This window comes from Chanodichthys erythropterus, chromosome 23 (genome assembly GCF_024489055.1).
Source record: "Chanodichthys erythropterus isolate Z2021 chromosome 23, ASM2448905v1, whole genome shotgun sequence".
Classification (NCBI taxonomy): domain Eukaryota; kingdom Metazoa; phylum Chordata; class Actinopteri; order Cypriniformes; family Xenocyprididae; genus Chanodichthys; species Chanodichthys erythropterus.
In genome coordinates, this window is record NC_090243.1 from 6,853,272 (window position 1) to 6,879,303 (window position 26,032).

General features: G+C 36.6%; 1 protein-coding gene across 1 annotated transcript in view; it reads left to right on the plus strand.

Annotated features, from left to right (window-relative positions):
• slco5a1 (solute carrier organic anion transporter family member 5A1) overlaps window positions 1–26,032 on the plus strand; it is a 58,744-nt gene that overhangs the window by 18,762 nt on the left and 13,950 nt on the right. The window contains exons 3-5 of the mRNA XM_067378567.1: window positions 14,136–14,268; window positions 16,302–16,513; window positions 20,255–20,419. Of these exons, the coding sequence (XP_067234668.1) occupies window positions 14,136–14,268; window positions 16,302–16,513; window positions 20,255–20,419 (510 nt within the window). The remainder of the gene's footprint in view (window positions 1–14,135; window positions 14,269–16,301; window positions 16,514–20,254; window positions 20,420–26,032) is intronic.

Sequence of the window (26,032 nt, forward strand, 5' to 3'; positions counted from 1 at the left end):
ATTATTTATACTGAAAGCTTTTTTCACTTAATGAACTAACATTTTCACTGCATTAAGTTACAGTTACAGAATTCCTGTAGCGACCGAAGCATTTTTAATGAAGGCAATTCCTGCCATGGTCTTCAGTTTAGGGTAGAACTTGGAACATCAGCAGTAGTGTTTCAGATTTGTAGTGAATGTTGCTGTCAGCATCGGTTGGAGTTCCACGCGTTTGCATCAGAATCAGCAGAAACCGTGAAGGGAGTCAGCAATGTGCAGCAGAACCCCTGGTGAGACCTACCGGTTCAGCAAATAAAGTGCTCAGTCGCTTGGTGTGAGTGAAATGTTCATGGCTGGGTGCCCTGTCCCATTTACTTTTCTTTTGAATTTTTTTTTTTTAAATGAAGTAATTAAAGAACCAGAACAATCTTTGGGGTCTCATTTTGATAATGCCCTGTGCAAGTTTGTCTAATGCATAGCAGACAAGAGCATCAATTATTTCTAATAGCTATTTGATATAAAAGTGCTTGCATATTGTGGCTCTAGTTTGACTTATAAATATTAAAACTTCCATTATATCATAACCTATACATAAATTTAATTTGGAGCTGAGCAACTGAAGTGCATTAAGAACATCTGTTAGTGTAAATGTTGTTCGGTAGCTGATCTAATGTCTCCTCTCATTTTATACTATTTAAACAAGATTTTATAAGTGGTCCCATTGGAGAAACAACAAAGACTGTTTTTAGAACATCTCAACACATTTGCTCTTAGAAATATATCATGCTGTTAGTTGAAATCACGTGTTTTGAGTATAAGCCAAGTTTGATTTTTGGATAAGACCAGGAAAACCATAATCTTACTGGCCCCAAACTTTTGAACGTTAGTGTAGTTTAGCATCAGATGTAGCCAGAGGGACTGACCATATGCATATGTGTACAGGTGGACGGCTTTACCAGCTTGCTTTGAAAAGGTTAGAATATATCTTCACATGTCTTCAGGCAGAGCCTACTAAAGGTGACAGCTTCTGGAATAAGATCTGGTCTTATGAGGAAACCTGTCTAGTACAGTGGTGATGCATGACCCAGTTAACAAAGATCTGCCTGTACTAGAAAACATTTTTAAAGGGATAACCCCCCCCCCCCCACACACACACACACACACACACACACACACACACACACACACACACACACACACATCATTCCCAACCTGTATGACTTTCTTTCTAATGCAAAACTTAAAGATATTTTGAAGAACATTGGGGTCTGAACAACACTGACATTTTTCAAAATACCTTTCTTTGTGATACAGAAAGGCACAGTTTTTCCTAAAACACCCTTTGTAGTATTCAAAGGACATGGAAATAATGATAAAAATCAACATTACTGACAGTTAAGATTAAATGCTGTCACTTTGATTATACATCAGTTTGTGTCAAAGAGATGGTTCACTCAAAAATTTCTGTTATTGTTTGCTCACCCTCGTGTCAATCCAGACACCTACTGTATGACTGTTTCATTGGCAGAACACAAAAGGAGGTGTTTAGCCAAATTCAAATCACTTCCATTCATGTCACGGAGTGGAAGTGAATGGGGACGGACCCTGTCAAGCTCCAAGTTTGAAAGAAAAGAAAAAAATCACCATAAAAGTACAATAAATGTAGTCCATACAACTACTGCATTATATTTTGAGTCTCTTGAGGTTATATTATAGATATGCGTGAGAAATGGACTGGAATTTAGGAGTGAAAATTAATTTTCTTAGATATTTTTGGAAGGAGGTTTTAGTTTAATATAATATAATATAATATAATATAATATAATATAATATAATATAATATAATATAATATAATATAATATAATATAATATAATATAATATAATATAATATAATATAATATAATATAATATATATATATATATATATATATATATATATATATATATATATATATATATATAATATATAATATATAGAGAGAATCACCCATTTCTCTCAGCCAAAACTCATAAACTCCCTGTTGACCATTCTGAGAAGTGTTTGTGCATCCGTGTCAGAAGTCAAGTCCCAGAGTCCAAAACAATAACAGCAATTGAGCATTACTAGTGACATCTGTACTACCTAAAATGATGTCTTAGGGACCTGGAAGTTGCTCTGTCAGTGTGGTTAAGATATTGTTAGTGGGTCAATGTCAATGAAAAGTTTTGAGATTAATCATTGGAGTCCTGCTAGTTGTTTGCTGAATGAAGCACAGAGTTCTTTCTCTCTCTCATTTTTCTCTTTCTGTCTCCTCTGTGTCAGCTACATTGCTCTTTTTGTCTGATGGATCATTGCTGCTCTGTGGCCTTTGAGGCCCCGGTGTCCTCTCTGCACCTCATTAGCCTCAAAGTTACACCTGCCCCAGGGACACAAATGCCCTCTGAGAGGACTGTGGTTTCCTGCATTCACAGATTTGTTCTTGAGGTACAGCTTAGTGAAGTGAGTTGTTGCTACTATACCTTGTGAAGTGTCTGACCATAATTTTAGGAGTACCTCAAGGCTCTGTAGTCAGCCCATTCCTATTCTTGCAGCTTTCCTAAGGTGAAAGTGGTGTTGTCTGTCCACTTATTTTGCTTTCTCGCCCTTCATTTAGTTGATTTCCAGTGCCATTTTGACTCAAACCCCATCCCCCACAGCAACAACCTGCACCATGGCTCTGGGTACCCTAGCTATAACCCTGGATGTAAACGATATAATAGTTTAGTAACAGTTACAATTTAAAATGAATAGTTTTTAGTTTAAAATCTGATTGGATGAGACATATTTAAAGACATTTATAGACTTTGTAAACTAGATGTTTGCTTAAAACACCAATTTTCTCTTTATATTTTCTCATTGCTCCATGTTTCTTAATCACTCTCGCATAAGACTCATTGATAAATGCACTGTGAATATATATGTATATAATGTGGTATTAAAGGATTCGTTCACTTCTGAATGAAAATTTCCTGATAATTTACTCACCCCCATGTCATCCAAGATGTCCGTGTCTTTCTTTCTTCAGTTGAAAAGAAATTAAGGTTTTTGATGAAAACATTCAAGGATTATTCTCCTTATAGTGGACTTCAATGGACTCCACAGTTGAAGGTCAAAATTACAGTTTCAGTGCAGCTTCAAAGGGCTTTGAACGATACCAGATGAGTAATAAGGGTCTAGTAAAACTTACGGAATAAACGGAGCTGGTGCTGCGTTCGTTTTGTAAGTAGAATAGGGAAGGCGATCATTTGTGCTTATAAAGCATAAACATTTGAATTTTTTAGAAAATGACCAATCGTTTCGCTAAATAAGACCCTTATTCCTCGTCTGGTATTGTTAAAAGCCATTTGAAGCTGCACTGAAACTGTAATTTTGACCTTCAACAGTGGAGGCCATTGAAGTCCACTATATGGAGAAGAATAATCCTGGAATGTTTTCACCAAAAACCTTCATTTCTTTTTGACTGATGAAAGAAAGGGTAACACTTTACTTGAAGGGGTGTGCATAAGACTGACATGACACTTTCATAATCATGACATGACACGTCATGAATATGACGGAGGGTTTATGCATGTTTATGACAACTGTCATTAAGTGTCATTCGGTCAGTTATGTCATTTTTAATGCAAAGATGACATTGTTTGAGATGTCTGTGTTATGGCAACTTGACATAAACCAATGCATCATAACCTGTCAGTGTCTTTGTCATGACAACTTGACATTAGCAAAACATCATAACCTGTCATAAACATGACATAGCAGATTAATTATCAAACTTAAAAAACTACTTAGCTTTATGGGTTAACATTACATTACATTATTTTGGTAACACTTATAAAAATGATTAACTATGACTTTTCCCTCAATAAACTCTTAATTTACTGCTTATTATAGTTAATTGTTAGGTTTAGGTATTGGGTAGGATTAAGAATGTAGAATAAGGTCATGCAGAATAAGGCATTAATATGTGCTTTATAAGTACTAATAAATAGCCAATATTTTAGCCATATGAATGCTAATAGTAATAAGCAACTAGTTAAAAGACTCTAAAATAAAGTGTTACCATTATTTTATAACAGTGTCATCTTTTTTAAGAAATTTGAAATTGTCTATTATCTGAACTTCTGTTGGTGGAAACTTAAAAAAAACAAAAAACAAAAACAAAAAAAACATGAAATGAAAAATAGTCATGACGCTGTTATAAAATTATTTGTCAGAGTATTGTCACTTAATGACAAGTTCAATTTGTACCACTTTACTTGAGCTTATGATACATATTCATGACACTATTATAATGGCCTCATGACAGCCATGACATGTCAAAACCAACCACATGACAGTTTAATGTAATGTTAACACATAAAGCTAAATAATGTCAAGTAGTCATGACAAAGACACTGACAGGTTATGATGCATTGGTTTATGTCAAGTTGTCATAACTCGGACATCTCAAACAATGTCATCTTTGCATTAAAAATGACATAACTGAGCGAATGACACTTAATGACAGTTGTCATAAACATTCATAAAACCTCCTTCCTGTTCATGACATGTGTCATGTCATGATTATGAAGGAGTCATGTCAGTCTTATGCACACCCCTTCAAGTAAAGTGTTACCAAAGAAAGACATGAACATCTTGGATGACATGGGGGAGTAAATTCTCAGGAAATTTTTATTTCAAAGTGGACTAATCCTTTAACTGTAGCACATTTGTATGTCTCACAGTTTATACCATCATACCACCCAGCCTTAAAGTTCACACTTTACTCATAGCTCTTTTCCACCAGAACAGTTTGTGTTCTGGAGCCAGAGCCTATTCCTAGCCAGGCAAATTGAAACCTATCACAAACTGGCTGCATGTTTCCACGTACTTGAGTAACTAATGGTGACGTAACACTTGTATGTGTTGTTGCTGTTTATCTGACTATAAACGGTCTATAATCAAACAGTGCGCGTCCCGTGTTTGTCTTTTTTGACATTTTTTCTCTGGGTTATGAGTGGTGTTGTTGTTGTTATCCTGTCAAAGCCACATCCAGCACTCTGACTGAATTGAACTGGCAGCACAGGCCAGTGAGGGGACAGCTGTGTCAGGCCATTCTAACGGGGCTCTCTGGGAGAGATATATAAGGTTAGAACTTGTAAGAAGACACTGCTGCATCAGCAAGTTGCCATGACAATGTCATTCCCCATTTCATTGTCTTTTACCCCTGTCTCCTAGCAAGGTTACAAGGTCGAACGACCACAGAGATTCAGTGTTGTATACTTACAGTAGCTGGGAATTATTCCCTGCCTCCTCCTCTACGTTTAAATGACGCTATATTTTACGCAGAATTCTGCTTTTCATTGGTTACATCACTAACTATTGTGAAAACAAAAAGGCTGAAAGGCTTTCTCTGAATTCATCATCTTCTGATATGTTTTTGGGCTTCATCGAACTGAACGCTGTGTGATGAATTGCATCATATTACGCTGTTGTTGTGCTTGAGCACAGTTCTCTTGGGGTACAAGGCTTCATTAGAGCCCAGTGTGAGATTATACAACCCATGCCCATATTTAATCAGCTTCATGCTCATAACAGGACAGAAGTCCTGCACTGAATCCCCCACAGGGCACAATCAGTGACATTGGGGGACATTGCAATGTTTTATTTCATCATATGCTTCATGCTCGGTTGTTTTAAGGCTGTTAAGGGCCATTAATTATTTCCAGCACTATGGACTTCACCTTGTACAACCTTTTGCTCTCTTTCGCAACAATTTCAGTGTGCACATTCTGGCTTTCATTTTTCGGCATGTAATGAAATCAATTTATTAATCTTCCCTAATTATTTTTGCCACTGGGGACGCAGCTCATTTAGCATGAAAGGTGCCTGCTTCAGACTTCATCTTCTTCTATAGAGATAACAAATCCTCAAGGAGTCAGTCAGGGTTGAGAGCATTTCAGTCAACCTCTGTGAGCGGTACCGTGTCTGATGCCGAGAGCAAAGAGAAAAAAACAGCAGTTCCTTGCACCATAAAACAAGCCATATCTACATCCATCAAACATGGGAAAAGAGAACACACACACAGCTGCACTTCTCTAAAGCGATCAGTGTGTGTGTGGTGGTGGTGTTTTTAATCTATTAATCTAATATAAATTAACGTTTCAGTTACATTTGATGTTTAAAAGGCATAGGGACACCTTTAATCTTACACTATTACACTAAGATTCTGTAAATTCTTATATTATGTTTATTTTTTTGTTTATATATATTATGCTGCACACAATTTTTTGCATACTTTAACAATATTTATACAAATTAAAGTGTAATATTATTAATACAATATTTAAATTAATTATTATTAATTGAAATAAATATCTTATAAATGTTTTACTTTATCATAATGATAGACAGGTGTGTGTATATGTGTGTATATATATATATATATATGTATATGTATATATATGTATATATATGTATGTGTGTATATGTGTGTATGTTGTTACCAAAGTAAAAAAGTTGCTAGAATATTTTGTATATTTTTAATATTTGAATATTTTTATTATTATTATTATTATAAATAGTCACCACCTTTTTGGACTATTAGTCATTAAATCCTTTAAAAAAAAATCTGTAAAATCTGCAAAAGTATTGGTGACGGAAGATATTTAATTTTTCTGTTAAAAATTGGCTCACAGGTCACATTGTTTCAAGTTCATTTTGTTAGTGATGTGACCAAAAAGTAGTAAGTCTTTTATTTACTTGGTAATTAGACGATCCACTTTCAGTAATGTGTGGCATGGCCTCCTCTCATGTGATTTTTTTATTTTATTTTTTTTCACTTGCATTTCAATATTTGTATAGATTATTTGATCTTATATTAAGTCATATTTGATTTTATTTTCCCATCTAAGAGGAGCCAATGTCTCTTAGGAGTACGTGATGTCCTTGAGTGACATTTACGTGGTGTTCTACTGATGCACAGCTGCAGCATAAATGTCCTTCAACTCCCACGCCAGCAGCTTTTATTTTTTTTTCTTCAGTTTACTGTAACCCGATTGGATCCTTTTGAGGTTTTTTCTTTAGCACTGCAAATACCACATTGTCAACACTGCATTTGTGTCGACTGATTAACTCTATGACATATCTGCTGAGAAGGTCTGTTGTGTTTTATTGCAAAGGTTCATTTGAAATTCGTGGAGCATGCTTTTGTGACGTCAGTTGTTGACGTTGGTTACGGCAGTAGGGTATTGCATAGCCAGCATGTTTTTCCTCCTCAGCAAGCACCTCCTCTGTCCTTCCCAGGAAGGAGAAAAAACACATTGGGCAGAGGAAAAATCTATACTGGTATTCTGCCAGGCAACAGGCAACCTTGAAGTATCTCCAAGACCCTCCTTCACCCTCCGTTCACGCATAACGTTATTAACATGATCAGTTGAGCCAAACAAAACCGTCACACAATCTGGAATGAAATATGTGCACGCTCACCTTGTGACATTTGAGTTGAGCCCTATCAGTTATGGTACGGAGACGAGTAATGATGGATAATATATTGATTTCTGATATACATGTTGACTACTAAGTGATAAATTGCTGTTACATTTATATTAAAGAATGATTATGGATTGGTTCTGTGGGCACGAAAGCTGCTTTTCTGTATGTGTGTCATGATGATTGAGTTAATGAAATTGTAAGTTACTTAAGTAATTTGCAATATTTATATTAATTAGTATAAAGTTTCAAGTATATAAATTTTTTTGCCTTCTTTACATTGCTTTAAAAACTAAAAAAAAAAAAAAACAATAATAAAGTTACTAGAATGTGTTGTATATCTTTAATATTTGTATTTTTTATAACATTTTTTTTTTAAATAAAAATAAAAAAAATGCGAATGTATTGATGGTGGTGACAGAAGAAAATTATTTTACCTGTTAAAAAGGCTCACAGGTCACATTGTGTTTTTCAAGTTCATTTTGATTGTGATGTGACTAAAACAGCGTGAGTCAGTTGTTTACTTGGTAATTAGACCTTTCAATTTCAGTAATGTGTGGCACTGCTTCCTCTCATGTGATTTTTAAGCAATATTCAGATGATGAATGAGATTGAAAAAATTGGATTTGTGATAAATATATACACCTGATTATAGTTTATTAGTACTATTACAGAATTTAGAGCTGTTTCTTACCTGTTTATGTATGACTGACAAATATGCGTCACATTAAGTTAAAACTTTGTTAACTGTGTAATCCAATGGAATGGAAATTTAATATGCAATTGAATTGCATAAATACGCTACATTTAAGCCTAAATATTTTTGGAGTGAGCTTAGGTTTAAGCTTAGGGCTGGAGTTAAGGACTATATAAGGTTAGGACTATATTTCTCTGTTCCAGTTGATTTTTTTTTTTTTTTTTTTTTTTTTTTTTTTTTTAAATCCAGTAACATCTTTTACAAACAAATTGACCAAAAAGTTTCTTTACTCTTTACGTTTTTGCAGTTAAACCCATTTCTATGGAAGCTCCCCACCTTTATGTCTTACAACAAGACTTTTGTCACTTTATTTCTCATATTTGCGACTGTATGCGTTTATATCGCAATTTTGCCTTTATTTCTTGTAAATGCAAAAAAATTGTATTTATCTTAATGTAAATGCAACAAAATTATATCTATCTTACAATGTGACTATATTTCGCAATGTGATTTTATATCTTTGAGACTTTTTCTCAACTATATTTCACAATTAGGGCTGGGCGATATATCGCATGCGATTGTCACGTGCATTTCGTCAGTAAAGCCGGTTCCCTGATTACCTCTAAATCGCCATCACCTGCTTTCAAATGGAGCGGCATTTAATAGACAGAGCCGTAGATCACTGACAAGCTATGCAATATCGCGTTCATTATCGAAGACGATTCATCTGCGATAATGAACGCGATATTGCGTAGCTTCTCATTGATCTACGGTTCTGTCTATTAAATGGCATTTGAAAACAGGTAATGGCGATTTCGCGGTAATCGGGGAACCGGCTTTACTGGCGAAATGCGCGTGACAATCGCATGCGATATATATCGCCCAGCCCTACACACAATGGGACATTCTATCTCACATTATTTAATGTAAATGTGTCTTATCTCACAATTACCTGTTATATTTTTTCCACTAAGGCTAAAAGTGGCTTTCAAGCATTCATGACATCAAGCAATGTCTATTTCTGTGACATCTGCCGTGCCAAAGAATTCAAAACTGGCTCACCTCAAAAACTCTTGACTCGACACCTACTGATAAACTGGCATGATGGGCATGTTTTTACGCAATAAAAATGCACCACATATTTGCGTCTGTATATCAAGGCTATATCTGGCATTTCATGACCAACATACGACCCCACAAAAATGTGAATATTATTGGAACAATTTAATCGTTATGTTCATCCAGGGACATCTGCTTCCTGTCTCTTCTGTGCATAATTTGTAGTTTCTCAGTTACCTGACATTGAAATCAAGATTTGACTTTATTAAGTGAGGCTCCTGTTAGTCTTTACCAATATTCATTATGTGCTCAGTGTGAGCACTTGTTATTGTTAAAGTGGATTAGTATTGAAGCATTAATGTAATGGCATGCCACTTTGATTTCAGATGTTTTACAACAGACTTGTACTTATTCTTCATGTGTCAAGCTGTCATTAGAGTAAATGTTTATCTGCTTATGCCGTATGGTAAAAATGGTAGGCCTGTTACCACAGAAGCACTAATAAAATGGCTTGGATTGTCCACGATGAATTAATTGATGACTTTAAAGCTTCAGACAAAGGCAGATTATTCTTTTGTATCAGACTGTCTGGTATAGGCAGTACATGTTTTCTCTCTCTCTCTCTCTCTCTCTCTCTCTCTCTCTGTTTGTTAGGTGTTGGCCGGCTGTTTGGTTCTGTGTGCTGGGCATTTCTGCTTTGGGCTGATAAGAACGTTTATCAGCAGCTTTTGTGCTTTTAGGAATAATTCCTCTTCCCTCCCATAGTCTCCATGGGTATTTTAAAGGAACCTGATATTTAATTAGGCTGTAGATAAGGCTGATTGAATATTTAAGAAGTCAAAACTAGATGAGACCCTGGTGTTCCAGAGAAAGCCACCCGTGTGAATAAATAAGCGTTACGGGAAAAGCCTGCAGCATGACTTTCTCGGCTCACACTCTGAAGTGCACAAGAAAATTATGGGTGATGCGTTTAAAACTCTCTGCCATTTTATTTCTCACCTGTGCACACTGTAGTGTATAAGTGACTTCACACTGACATTGCTTTCTTTTTAAACTGATTTATTGTGGATTTGTTGAAGGCAAAGGGCAGGATGAAAGTGTCTGTGACTGAGATCAATCATGCTCCTCAAACAGAAGGCTGCATCCTAGTGAGGCTGTGTCTTTCCTAGTCCCGTACTTTGGAGGATTGTAGGCTAGAGTCCTCCTTAAAAGGGGGGTATCACACACAGTTTCTGCCAATCTCATGTTAATCTTGAGTACATCTAGAGTAACAATGCATCCTTCATATCTCCTTCATATCTTCATATCCTTCATATCCATATCCTGGAGGCGTGCCTGCCATCAGTGCCATGGGCGGAGCTAAACAGTCACGAGCACATGCAGCTTTTGCATAGAGATCGTCTGCAAGCTACGACATCATTATAAATAAAAAGAGAACAAAAACATTTGTGATTACATTTTATGCACTTGCGTGCCGATTGCCAACACAAAACAGACATTTGATGCAGTTTTACTCCCCACCCGCGATCTGCAAATCCAGTGTCGAACTGGGACTTGTTTACAAAGAATTCATCACCGAAATCCCGGGAAGAAACAAACATACACGCACAAATCCGTTGCTGCCCCAGAAAAACAAACTTCATCTGTTCCCTTAATGCTGGGTGCTTTGGGAAGCTGAAAAAGGTAATCTTTCCATCACAACCAAAAACACACTCCTTTGGTGACAGGAGCTGCATCTCATTTCGGAGGCTGCATCCCTTCGGAGGTCACATTTGAAGGCTGCATACGTCATCAAGGATGTCATATTTAAGAAAAGTAACCGTAATAAAATTGACTGAGATTCATTGTGAGGTGTAAAATACTGTCATTTCTTTATTACTTTGCAATCTAAATCGGTTATTTTTCTTAAATGAGACTGCCTCGATGATGTATGCAGCCTTCAAACGGTGCAGCCCCTGAATTGGGACACAGCCATTGTTGAAAAATCTCTCGGCTTCCGTATCCCGAACGATACGCGTTGATGGACACGCTCGTGCTCTTGCTCTGGGTGATGTGTGTGCACACTTATCAGGGAGAAGTGCCTATACAAGGAATTCCGCTCTCTTTTGACGTAATTCAGGCCATACTCTGAAAAAACTCTCCGAAACCTGTACTGAAACCAGAAGGTGTGTATTTGGCACAGAAATAGTCATACGTCCAACTCGTGTTTTGAAACTTTGGCCATGTTTAGCATGAAAATGCAACTCTTTAACAGTGTAAATAAGTCAAATGCATGAAATAGCATTAACCCCCCCCCCCAACCCTTTAAAGGTGCTAAAGAGGATGTTTTGTTTTATACATTTTTGCAATATTACTTGAAACTGTCTTTACTAACTGATAAAAGAATATTTATTAGGTGAACTGAAAGGAATAATATTAATACACATCATCTGTGCACGAGGTAGGGCCTTAAAAACATCAGCCAATCGTTTACATGATCATCGCATAAACGATTGGCCCTCTGGCTTGTCAATCACTGCCATGACGTTCCTTGTGAGAGACGTGCACGGCTGCACTCTCCAGTAACTTTCCACACTCCACAGGCGCCGCATGCAATGTTTTTGTCAGGAGACGGGAGTAACAACCGCAGATTATGAGTTACCTGCGGTGAGTCCAACATAATGAATCCACTAACAAGACACAACGAATGCCGGGGGTAAACAAACACTCGTGTTCCAATACTCGTGCACAAGTTTTGGGAGGCGTTCCCTCGAAATGAGCTGTGAAGGAGGGGGGTTGTTCTTACGCATGCGCTCATTTCAAAAACTCAGTCTTTTATTATTCACCCTTGTGTTGTACCACATCCATAAGACCTTCGTTCATCTTCGGAACACAAATTAAGATCTCTTTAATGAAGTCTGAGAGGTTTCTGTCTCTCCATAGAGATTCAAAGCATTTACACTCCAAGGTCCAGAAAGGTAGGAAAAAGACATCATTAAAGTACTCCATGTGACTCCAATAGTTTAAACTCAATTTTATGAAGCAACGTGAGTGCTTTGTGCAAAAAAAAAAACACACAATTTACCACTTTATTTACAAAATAATATTATCCAAAGCGTTCATGCAACAATGCCAGCTCTCGCATGAACACAAAACGTGCGTTGTGATGCTCTCGTGAACACTCGCATGTGCGTTGATTTGACATGCGAGTCTGAACACAACACATATGCGTCGTGAAGCTCTCGCGAAAACTTGCGCATGTGTGTTGAGTTGATTATTATATTTTACCAATTTAATTCAGACCAGAATCACTTGCATGCATCAAACACTTGAACCTCAACTGTAGTGGTGGTGTCTGAACCAGGAGGACTTGAAGACTGTATAATATGTAATCAAACAGACAAAAGTCAGCCTGCCTCATTTCGCAGTGTGATCATCACCCATTGCTAAAAATGGTTCAGAGTGTGAAATATCCGTGCCCAAATGTCATGCCGCTCTGCCTGTAATGTGTGAGTGTGAGTGTGCATATTAGATTTGGCTCATTCTCTCAGCTCTGGCTTTAGAGGTCTCGCGTAAGGACAGGAGACAAGAGTCTAAGCCAGTGTAGTCTTGTTTACATCAAATAAAAAGTGACTTATCTGTCTCCCTCAATATGTTTGTACTTGTGTTATATAACCCAGCAGGCCTTTGGCCAAATCTTCTCCCATATTGAGTCAGATTAGAGATTAGGCATAGTCGTGTTGCTGCACCTGTCTCTGTTCTTTGTGAACTTCTGGCTGGATCAGAACCAGCTTGGCAGCCACGCAGGCCATGTGGAAGTGGAGAGAGTCCACTGCTGCTTTCTCTGAACAGGCGCAAACAGATGACTGAAGGGATAATGCTCTCCCCGCAGTACACACATGAGGATCCAGCCTCGAAAGCAAAAACGCATAGTAATCGAGCCTTGCATATGCACCTGTAGAGGATTAGGAAGTCCTTTTTAAAGCAAGTCAGTGCTCTCTGCAGTCATTTATATATTCACCCCTGGACTTTTTCCAGGCATGCGAGTACAGCTTCTATCTACTTAAATGGATGTAGGTTGAAATCTCCAAAACTGTTGGATAAGATTGTTGCAGTATCAGTTGGATTACTTTTTTTTTTTTTTTCACTTAAAAGAACTGGCTTATAAGAGTCGTTCAATGAGAGTCAATTATTGCATTGGTTTGATTCACTAAAAAGTACAGACTTATAAGAGTCATACGTTGGGATTCAGTTATATTATATTGGTCTTGCTGCATGTTTTTGATGTAATAAGAAGATCCAGCTCCAAAGAATCATTCATTCGAAAATCAAACTACACTGATCATGCTTGTTGAATTGTTGTTGAATCACAAAAAAAAAGGTCATATGAGTCATTTTTTTCAGGAATTGGCTAGATTACACTGGTGGCACTGTATGTGTTTTTCATTTTCTAAAAATAAGAGTCATGAGAACTCATATTTATTTGTTCTGGAATCGGACTACAGAGGTCATGCAGTTTATTTTGATTCACTAAAAAGAATTGTTTGAAAGAGTCATTTGTCTGAGAATCAGACTACACTGGTCGCACTGCATGTTTTTGGTTCACTAAAAAGAACTGGCTCATAAGAATTTGGATTTCTCTTTTTTTTTTTTTTTTTTTTTTCAACAGGTGTACAGTCTTCTCCATATACTGGTGTATAAACAGAGAAAACTGCTACTATACATGATGTTCCTCAACTGAGTGGAAGCATGACGCACTATTAATGATTAGCCCATCATCTCAGTGTGGCTGACTCAGTCGCCCAATGACTCAATGAGTGGGACTAAAAGTGGAAAGAACATTATCTGCCTTAATCAGACATGCAGTGATATGAAAAAATGTTATTATGTGGGTGCTGTTTTGTAACGTGGTTGTTTGTGTGTCTTTCAGCTATTATGTATGTGATGGGTGCTCTGGGGCCAGCTGCGGGGTACCTCCTGGGAGGCGTTCTGATTGGTTTCTACGTGGATCCCAAAACAATTGCCAACATTGAGCAAAGTGATCCACGCTTTGTTGGCAACTGGTAAGATCTGTTGTGCGTAAGAGTGTGTGTAGCTTCATTCCAACCTATGAAAAATAACTAATTCAATTTTTACCACTTTTTGAGCACATTTTACTAAAAAATAATGCTTGAAATTCCCATTTGAGTAAGTTAATTTATTTGGGTTTTTGGTCAGTTTATATAAACTGTCTTTAACTATGTACTTGCATAAAAAAAAAATGTTAGGTACAATATACTTATGTCCATGTATTGCAAACCACTTTTGCTGCTATTGAAGTGGGAAACGGGTAAGCTTAGGGACAGGTTTAGTGGTATGGGTGGGTTTAAGGGTGGAATAAGGGAAGGGTCAACAGTGTAATTATAGATGTCACTGCAGAAATTAATTACATCTGTAATTACAAAAATGTATTTTTAAATAAAAGTACAATGTAAAAACATTTACACAATAAATGAATGAAAATATTAATTTAAATGTTGGTACATAATAGTAAAAGACACTTAGGCCTTGTCCACACTAATACGTTTTCGTTTGAAAATGCATCATCATTTCTCTGTTTTGACCTTCTGTCCACACTGAAACAGCGTTTTTGTCAAGGAAAAAGGATGACGCATGTTTAGTCATGTGACGCTTATTGTACCCATAGATAACTATAGATATACCAGCATTGTTGTTTCTGCTATTTACATTAACAGTATTGCTCAAGATAAATATTCCTTTGTAAAATGTTTTTATTAAATTCCTGCAAAGATGACATTGAATTTACTCACATTTGCTGTCCTGTGTGGCAAAATATGATGACGGTTGCATTTTAAACCCTATTTTGAGTGTGACCTGGACGCAACAGTAAATGATGAGATATTATTAGGGACGCACCGATACTAGTATCAGTATGGCGGCAGCAGCAGAAACAATGTCAACCTCAGAGGTGTGGAAATGCTTCAAAATTAGTGATGATAACCCACACATTGCGAACTGCAGCTTTCAATCACAATTCATTATTGATTAGTGAAGGCAGGTTAGGCGGAATCACGCTGAATGACACAGACCAGAAGCTCTCTCTCTCTCTTTTTCTTGTGCGCAATCCCAGTTCTCTCAGACAGCGCGCGATCAGTTCTCCTTGCGCCTGAATGGTCAAATGCATACATAGTTGTCAAAATGTCCATTGTGTGGAGAATCTCACGCAAATACAGTCAGTTATGGCTTAAGTGGATGCAAACATTTGGGTGAAAATAGGATATGCGTCAGTATCTATGGTTTCGGTCTTAAAGGGACAGTAGCCTATATTTGTCATTAATGTTAATAAAACAATAAAATATGTTAAATAAATGTATACATATGATAAATAAACCTACTGTATCTGAAAAACAAGATTATTTAATTTGTATCTCCTATACTATTTGTTGTATTGTTTGTAATTTGTTTGTAAATTTCTTTTTATTTAACAACAATTATATATATTGGTAATTACGCCCTTTGAAGGTTATTGGACACTGTGAAATTTTTGTTAAGTTTGTGACATGCACATAAAAATTATTACTTTTTTCATTAGAGTAATAATAAAGAAGCTGTCCTACATTCATTTGTCTCACTGTTTTGTGTTTGGAAAACTGCAACATAAAAAAGAGAGAGAGAGAGAGAGAAATTAATAAATGTATTGGCATCAGTATCGGTATCGGTGAATACTAGAAAAAAAGTATCGGTACTCCCACTAGGTCCCTAAAAAATGGTATCGGTGCATCCCTAGATATTATATTAATAAACTGATCGTGCCAGAAGAATAGCGTGATGACTTTATTATATCTACTCTCTCTGCATTTGCTTTTAGTATGATTTACACATGCACAGTAAGGTGATTCAAGCGTTTTCAGACGTTTAGGTGTGGATGAGAAACTTTTGGAAAATGCTTGAAAACAATATTTTGGATGAGGAACGTTTTTAAATGAAAACTCCATTTTCAAATGTCTTTGGATTAATGTAGATGTAGCTACATTATTTTTATTTTATTTTTTTCCGAAAGGTTAATTATCATTAATGCATATCGCTATGTTCTTAGGTGGAGTGGTTTCCTGCTTTGTGCTTTCGCCATGCTGTTGGTCATCTTCCCCATGTTCGCTTTTCCCAAAAAACTGCCCCCTCGTCACAAGAAGAAGAAGAAAAAGAACGGGACGGACAGCACTTCTAATGACGACGATGTCCTGAAAGAGAAATCCAACAGCAAAGGCCAGACCGTGGCATCCTCCATGGGCTTTGGCAAGGACATCAAAGGTGTGTGTCTGATAAAGGTCATGTGGTGATGCACTCTACAGGAAACGTGCATCTACATATTGAAGTGTTACCTTGACTATATTTGTCCCTCTGGCTCACAACACTTTCTAAGAAACATCAGATTAGCAGAGATTAATGCTTCAGTCATAATATTGAGAATCCTTTGGCCACTGTAAATCTGCTTCCCTGAAGATTGGTTCTTTCATATGAAGTAGTGACTTGATGCTTTTGTCTAAAGCATTTTATGGCACAGTTATAAAGACAATCCCCTGGAGTTTTGGACAGGATTTTAGCCTGCAGTCTTTCAGCTATCAGCACAGATCTTTAACCAAGACCACACCTCTCTCTCATTTAATTATACAGCGCTGCTGACCACTAGTGTCAGGAGATTTTCAAATGGCACTGCTGATATGAACATAAAGATTGATGATCAAGCTCAAAAAGTTATAACTAAAGACTGTGCAAGCTAGCAGAAGTTGCTTTTCATTATTCATCTGGGAAGAGCATTAATGACAATTCTGCCACCCTCATCACAAATATGGTCCGTTTTGTTACACTGCTGCTGGGAAGTTAAGAAAATATTGCTGAAACTTTATCTAAGAGACAATAGAAACCTGTTTCTGCCTTTATAAGAAAAAATAAAATGGGTAATTAAATGAGAAATGGCACAATACATCAAAATATCATCATAAGAATTACAAATGACCAAAGGCTTCAGAAACTAGGATATTGACTGTATGAACAGCAGAGCAAATAAAGTCAGTAAGTTAATTAAAGGTCCCGTTCTTCGTGATCCCATGTTTCAAACTTTAGTTAGTGTGTAATGTTGTTGTTAGAGTATAAATAAAATCTGTAAAATTTTAAAGCTCAAAGTTCAATGCCAAGCGAGATATTTTATTTAACAGAAGTCGCTTACATCGAACGGCCAGTTTGGACTACATCCTTCTTTAATGACGTCACTAAAACAGTTTTTTGACTAACCTCCGCCCACAGGAATACACAAGAGTTGCATTTGTAGAGTGTGTTTGTCGCCATGTCGTCGAAAGGCTGTTATTTTCATCCCGCAGTCCAATCACCGGGTCTGATTCCAGCTCAAATTGATAGGGTGAAATTAAAGACATGTTTACAATAACAATGCAACGCCACGTTATGGTAAGAGGCGTGACCTTTCCGGGCAAGGAGCGCTAATCTGCTGTCGAATCACAACACAGGAACCGCTGGCACAATCAGAACTCGTTACGTATTTCTGAAGGAGGGACTTCATAGAACAAGGAAGTCATCAGCCTGTTTTTATGACAGTGGAAACAGCGGTATACAGATAAGTAAATTATGTGAAAAATACTTTTTTTTTTTTTTTTTTTTTAAACGTGAAACATGAACACATGTTATATTGCACACTATAAACACAATCAAAGCTTCAAAAAACCATGCAAAACGGGACCTTTAATACTTTTATTCTGCACTGATGCATTAAATTGATCAAAAGTGACAGTTATATGTATAATGTTTCAAAAGATTTCTATTTTAAATCAATTCTTTTGTACTTTCTATTCATCAAAGAAAAAAAAGGTATCACAGTTTCCACAAAAATATTAACTGTTTTCAACAATAAGAAATGTTTTTTGAGCCCCCAGTCAACATATTAAAATGGTTTCTGAAGGATCATGTGACACTGAAGACTGGAGTAATGATGCTGAAAATTCAGCTTTGACCTCACAGAAAAAAAAAAAAGTTATTTTAAATTGTAGTAACATTTCATAATTTTTTTTTTACTGTATTTTTTAATCAAATAAATGCAGCCTTGGTGAGCATATTGACACTTTTTTTCAAAAGCATTAAAAAAATCGTACTGAACTTTTGAACGGCAGTGTATATTAAATGATATAAATCTCAGTGCTGTTCTCGTCACACTGTGTCTGAATTGGCTTAATGGCAATTATTATTTGCCTGTAGAGACATTTGTCCTGCTTTGACAAATTCACACAAGTGACTACAATCAAGACAAGCTGTTCTATAAACCCACTGTAACCTACTTCCATTCCCCCCTGGTCTGCATGTGTTTGCATAAGTAGGCTTTCAACATAACTGCAATGCCTACAGTAGGGTAGAGCAGTTTCTGGGACTTTGATTTAGAGACAGGCAAGCTGTTTTGTTCATTAGTAGGTTAAAGTATTTAATATGGTTGCTTTTGTACCAACTCCTGTGTCTCTGCTGTCAGTCCCATAGATGCTCTGAGAGGTGAGAGTTCAACATCCAGAAGCAAATTAAAGTTTGATTGTAGTCGGTTACCATGGAAACAATGCACTTGCTAATTAAAAGAAATTACTTTGTTGAAGCATTCGCTAAAACCTTTGGGATTTAAAAGGATTAGACAATGAATCCAGAATAGCTGTGGAGACGCTATGTTTAAGTTTAGCTGTCTTTACCCTATTAGGACAGCAAACATCTGTTGGTATGGATTACAACTGCTTTGAGAGCTGACTGGTAGAAGAAAGTGTTTTGCATCTGTAACTACAAACAATTCATGAGGAATAAATTTACGAATTAGCCAATTTTTAGTGGTCAACCGATAAGCCTATGGGTTTGTCTTATATATGCACCTACAAGTAAAACAAAATCAAAAATGTCTGAATAATGTTTAGTTTGACTTCAAATAGAAAACAAAGTAATTTATTCCTGTGATGGCAAAGCTGAATTTTCAGCATCATTACTCCAGTCTTCAGTGTCACATGATCCTTCAGAAATCATTCTAATATGCTGATCTGCTGTTCAAGAAACATTTAATGTGTACAATTGTACAAAATATTTGTGTACAATATTTTTTTCAGGATTATTTGATGAATAGAAAGTTCAAAAGAACAGTGTTTATCTGAAATCTAATCTTTTGTAACATTATAAATGTCTTTACTGCCACTTTTGATTGATTTAATGCATCCTTGCTAAATAAAAGTATGCATTTCTTTAATTTCTTTTTCAAAATAATAAAAATTCTGAAGATGAAGACTGGAGTAATGATGCTGAAAATTCAGCTTTGCATCACAGGAATAAATTACTTTTGTCAAATATATTTAAATAGTACACAGTTATTTTAAATTGTAATAATATTTCACAATATTACTGTTTTTACTGTATTTTTAATTAAATAAATGTAGCCTTGGTGAGCAGACGAAACTTCTTTTAAAAACATTAAAAATCTTAGTGGTTCCAAACTTTTGGACTGTACTGTATATATATATGTGTGTGTATATGTGTATATATACAGCCATAACATGAAAAACATTATCATCTTCATATCATCAATTATCATCGATATTGGCCTGAATTATAATACTGATGCCCAAACAAAATTAATCCCCCCCCCCCCCCCCAAAAAAAAAAAACCAAACAAAAACCATTTCATCAATTACGCTTCAAAAATTTCATAAAGAGATTGTAAAACTAATCCATACATATTGAGCAGTTTAGTCCAAATTTTCTGAAGAGACTCAATCGCTTCACATGATGATCAGATTGAATTTAGGCTTTTATTCCCATGTAAACATTGATCAGCAAGCATAAACAGAAGCTCAAATGAGCCTGCTTGACGTGCGAGAACAAACCTCTTGAGTAATTCATGACAGAATTTTCATTTTTGTGTGAACTAAACCTTTAATGTTATCTATAGCCAGGGTATGTGAGCCAGTTCATTTATAGTTGCTGATGCTGTTTTTTTTTGGGGGGGGGGGTTATTTCTTTGGACAGACCTTCCCAAGGCTGCCATAAGGATCCTCAGCAACATGACGTTTCTGTTTGTGAGCCTGTCCTACACGGCCGAGAGTGCCATTGTCACTGCCTTCATCACCTTCATCCCCAAGTTCATCGAGTCGCAGTTTGGAATCCCCGCCTCCAACGCCAGCATATACACAGGTACACAATTATCATGTTTTCAGCATAACAATAATTAAATCTCTCATTCTATATTCCCTTCTTTCTCTCTAACACTTTTACGTATGGTTTCTTTTCTAGTCATATCACACATTTCACATGATTCACACTCTGTTCATCACATTAAAGAACATGTGTTAAAAATGACGTGTGAAAAAATGTGATATTTCTTTTCACAGCTGTTCCCACTTATTTTGTAGAGACATATTTGATTTCAACTATATAAAGCTGAAATTCCAAATATGCATGTATCGCTGGGTTTCGAGATTCCATAAAATACCTTTCTCACTATTTTATGTTCTTGCTTATGTAAATAAGCTCTCAAAAACATCTTGCCCTCCATCTTAGACTCGAATTCATTATTAAGCCATGCATATGTCCACATATCTCAGCACAGATGCTCTCTCATAAGGTAACGGGAGACTGGCCAGGATCCTTAATCAGAATAGAGAGTGTGATCCACTTCTGTCAGCACAGGTCACTGCTACTTTGATTCAGTTTATTTACTATATAAATACTCTTTTCCTATATTATAATATACTGAAGTATTGCAGTATTAAAACTTAAAAAAAAAAAAAAAAAAAAAAAAAATGAAATTGAAAAAATAATCATGTAATACTATATTTTCAACTTTTGACCACAGTAGTGGCCAAAAATGATGTCCTAAGGGAATTAGTTTGGGGATTTGTTTTGAATGACCTTACAATTTTTGATTAAACCATCAAAATATGAGGAAAATATTTTATGTTTTTAAATATTTTAAATATGAGGGATGAACAAAACATTAAACTTGGTTAAGGTATTTATCTGACAAAATTAATGGCAAACTACAGCTACAGGTTTTATTTTACTATGCTAAAAACTGCATAGGAAAAACAAAGAGCTCACAGGAAAACATACACTGACTACAACATAATCAATTATTAATATTTTGTTGGTTCTCTTTTGTTTTTGCATGTGTTCATAATTTATTTGTTTGACAGCCAGGCCAAAAATTATGTCTGCACAAATTTGGCAGGTTTCATTGTGCATTTTTAATATTTTTTCCTTGGGCAGACATCACTTTTGGCCATTACTGTACATGTAATTTTAGGGCCCTGTAGCAGAATTAAATGTGAGTTCAAAACTCAACACCACAAATCTAGATGTTCGTGTAGTGTTTTTACTAATTTTTAGTTCTGTCATGAAACTCTAGATGGCGCAGGCTGATAGGTCCTTTATTCAATCTGCTTGCAATCGCATCATTATCTATAAGGCACAGCTGATTGGCATTTGCTGTAGCAGTTGCAGAGCGCTTTCAGAAACCCTCCACCTTCCCCAGCTCCACCTGTATAGATCTGTTATGGGTAATTCATGTATGCTATATTGCTCAGCAGCAGCAGCATGTCTTACTTGCTCACAGCAGCGTGTCACGTATGTATTGGCTGTAGCAAGTCCCGTATTTGCTCTGCAGCAGCAGAAATAACAGCATCAGCAGCAGCGTAACAGATCTGTTCCACTAAGACCAAACATATTGTCATATCCATTACCATGCCAAACACTACGAGAGTTGTCATTTTCTTTTTTAGTTAAGTTTTTGTTTAAATATGAGCACAAATAATGATTGCTTTCTTCAAATATGAGCACTAATAATAATGATCTTTGCCTTAGGAAGCACCCTATTAATATCTCAGTGATCAGTGTCTGTATATAAACTAGCATGGTTCTGATTATAGTCAGTATTGTGGCCCTTGAGCTTGTTGCCAGGATACAGGGAGAGAAACAAATTAATGGTATGCTTGCTATGTTGACTCTTAACTATGCTTGTGTGATTTTTGATTATAACAGGAAAACAACTTGTTGGCTAGAGCTGTCAGGACATAACCTGATAGACTGGGTAGAAATGTATGACATCCCAACAATCCCTGATGGATTTGGTCTCTCCTTTAAACAGAAGCATGAAAACATGTTCTCTGATTTAAACCCATGCCATAGTAACAGGAGATTGATATGTCTGCTGAAGTCAGAGCATTCACAAAGGCCTGGAAGTTTTACACATCAATAGATGCAAGCAGTTTGTCGTTTTTGTGCTGTTTCCGCAGTTATGGCTGCCAAGATTCCCTTCAGCCTATAAGACTGCAGCTGCAGTAAACTAGAGACGGACAGAAGACAGATGGTGTACTATAAAACAGAAAACTGAGGCCAGGGAGCATCAGATCTACATTTACACTCCAGCTTTCTTACAAATTAATTTCAGGAATTTAAGGTGTTATAAATCAAAAGAATGATTCTGAACTGTTCCAAGGTCTCCTATATAAATATATGAATCATTCCTATAGAGGCGTTAAAACCGTATGATACATTATGATTAACATTTATTTAATTAGAGATAAAGGTGCGACCACATTAACGGAATTGCAGCAAAACTTCACATGCAAAAAAGGTACACAGTCGGTTGTCAATAGCTTAGTGATGTGTGAAGCATTAAACAGCTTTCAAATCAAATAGCTTTCTGTTGGTCAACGTGGCAAACTTACATGACCAACTTGAAAATAAGTCTGTGTTTATGCCATCACATAAAACTCCTTCAATATCAAACAGTGTAGTGTTAATTTTGTCAGCTATTTTTAATTTAGTCTTAATCTTAATCCTGAGTCAATTTATTCAACCTTCTGCTGGTTTTGTTTAGTCAAGTTTTAGTGGACTAAATGTCTGGGCATTTTATTTTAGTGGCCATTTACATGCCACTGTTTTCAACTAAAAACAGAAAACTTGTGTTTGGCCGTTCATTTACACAACAATGGTGTTTTAGGGGCCTGAAAACAAACTTTTTAAAACGGGTTTCAAAGTGCAAGTTTTTGAAAACGATACTGTTATTGTTTCCATGTACATTATAAAACTGTGAATTTGTGAAAATGGTGACGTCATGCGCATACGTATTGCGTGTTCAGTCAATAGAGTGCCCCAGGGATGACGCGTTTTTGTAGGACAACCCGGAAGTTAGCGGCACACGGGTTCCCTCGGTTGAAAGCCTATGCATTTTTCCCATAGACTTTTGGAAAATCACAGAAAATAAGCTCTGTGTTTAACAAAGGGTTATGACACTTACACGTTTTGTCTATCAAGATAATCTTTACCAGTTAACACAACATTTATAAATAAAGTCGTCAGATATAAAAGGCTAACAGTAGGCTATAAACGGACTACAGCACACCATGGTCGCAGATCAACGTCGTCACCACCATGTTTCCTCAAACTTTATTTAGAAAACAACTTTATTTATAAACATGCTTGCTGATTATGATCTGTGCTGTTATGAATACTTATCCACTTTTTCATGAGAAATGCTGTCCAAATGTCCTGTTTTTAATGATGACGTCTAAAGTCCCCACCAAAGGAAGTAGTCCCTTTTAGCAACTTGTTAGCAACCGCCGATTTTAAGACACAGTAAAAAAAAAAAAATCACAAGTGGGTTATAACTGGTGTGTTTTATGTTATAGATCAAAACGTGAAAGTATTTAGACGCTTTGTTAACCACAGACCTTATTTCAGGCGATTTGGCAAAAACCTATTAAAAAAACTCAGCATTTTTGGACTTCCGGTTCCAAAGCCGTAAAGTCTAACTCGCTTCCGGGTTTTGCCTACAAAAATGCATCATCCCTGCACTCTATAGGCATGTAGTTTTTCTTTACAAAGTGACATCGCCATCTACTGGCCTGGCATGCATAATACAGTGCTTTTAATCGTTTTCAAGGATCTGTGTGAACAGGGCTCGTTTTGACAGCGTTGTTGTCTGTACCCAGAAAACACAAAGGAAAAACCTTTCCGTTTTTAGCACATTGTTGTCGTGTAAATGTACCCTTAGTCAATGAAAACTTCACATTTTCGTCATGCTGCATAAAGGTTAAATTGATAATCACTATCATTTTGCTCAATTTTAATCACAATGCTTTTTATTTGAGAAATTTGAGATTTATTTTTACATTTCATCAGAATTTTAGCTCAAATTAAGAAAATGTCAACTCGAAGGCATGGTTTATTTGACCTGTTTATATTATAAATTATCTGGTAAAACAAGGAACTTCTCTCAAAATCTAAAACAGTGAAATTCCCAATAGTAATTTCAATAATTCTAAATTACTTTAATGTTTTTCTATTGATGCGACAGCAAAAAAAGATGTATTGTCACACAGAGGTTGTTTAAATGCATTCATTCAGCAACCATGAGTGCAAACAATATAGTCAAGGTCCATGTTTGCATTTATTACAGTTCATCACATAAGGTTTGATCTCAAATTTAGTCACAACAAACCGCACAAGCGGCTTGCGAAGGAACACAGACTGAATCTATTACACTTTCATTTGAGCAAAATATATCACTGGGCATTGCTAAACTCTAGCTTACTTGTTTGTCGTGTTTTCAGATCATTAACACATCTTCCACAGTGCAGAGAGAGCTCTTGCGCATGGTTGCCAGACTGCAAAGATGAAGTAAAACACTGGGTAGAAAATTTTCTGATAGGGGATTTAAACTCTTGACATCTTACAACCCCAAACATGAAAGCTCTTAGAGGCTTGTTAAAAAAGTTTTTCTTTTAAACTAAATTTTAGTCTCGTTTTTCCATCAACAATATTGCATCCAACAACATTGGTGTCGCCCCGTAATCTTTTATTCTTAGACATGGAAAAAAAAAAAGTTGTCAACGAACATTTTTCGTTTTTGAAATTAACACTAAAACAGTGGCTTGATGATAATGCATTTTTGGTTTCATGGCTTTCTCATTCTCTTGCATCTCACTGTGTCTTCAAGTCCACATGACATCAGACGCCACTAATGACAGCAATGTGAGAAAGAGAGTGTGTGTGTGTGTGTGTGTGTGTGTGTGTGTGTGTGTGTGTGTGTGTGTGTGTGTGTGTGTGTGTGTGTGTGTGTGTGTGTGTGTGTGTGTGTGTGTGTGTGTGTGTGTGTGTGTGTGTGTGTGTGTGTGTGTGTGTGTGTGTGTGTGTGTGTGTGTGTGTGTGTGTGTGTGTGTGTGTGTGCGCGCACGCGTGCAAAAGAGATCTGTCAGTAGGCTGTGGTCATTAACACCCTGCTTTGCTCCAGCTTGTGGCCTACAGAAATTGTTGTCCTTTGCCTCTGCATGTCCCACGCTGCCCTCCTCCTCAACATACACACGCAGCTCTTTGCCAGCTGTGCATGCAGCCGGGCTCGAGTCTCCCAGGACATCCTCTAAAGGAGACTTTCCCTGCTCTCCTTCTAGATACACTGAGGGTTTATGTGCACAGTGCTTGTTTCTCCTTCTCCTCTCATGATAGGGAGGTGTTCCTGACGCACTACTGGCTAAATATAGCCCAGAGGAACACTGTATTGTCTTCACACAGCCGTGGTTGTCTCATGAAAGGGCGTTCTTACCACCTTGTCAGGTTGGAAGGGTATGTGTGTTTATCCATGTGTGGGTGTACTGACATTTGTTGGAGTGTAATGAAGTTAGGTCTAATCAGCTTGGAGCGGAGTGGAATGGATTTCCACGCTAGTTTTTGCTTGTTAGCCGATGAATGTACTGATGAAGTTGGCTGACCAAGTAAGCCTTGCTGGTTTAGCTTCGGGGTCAAAGT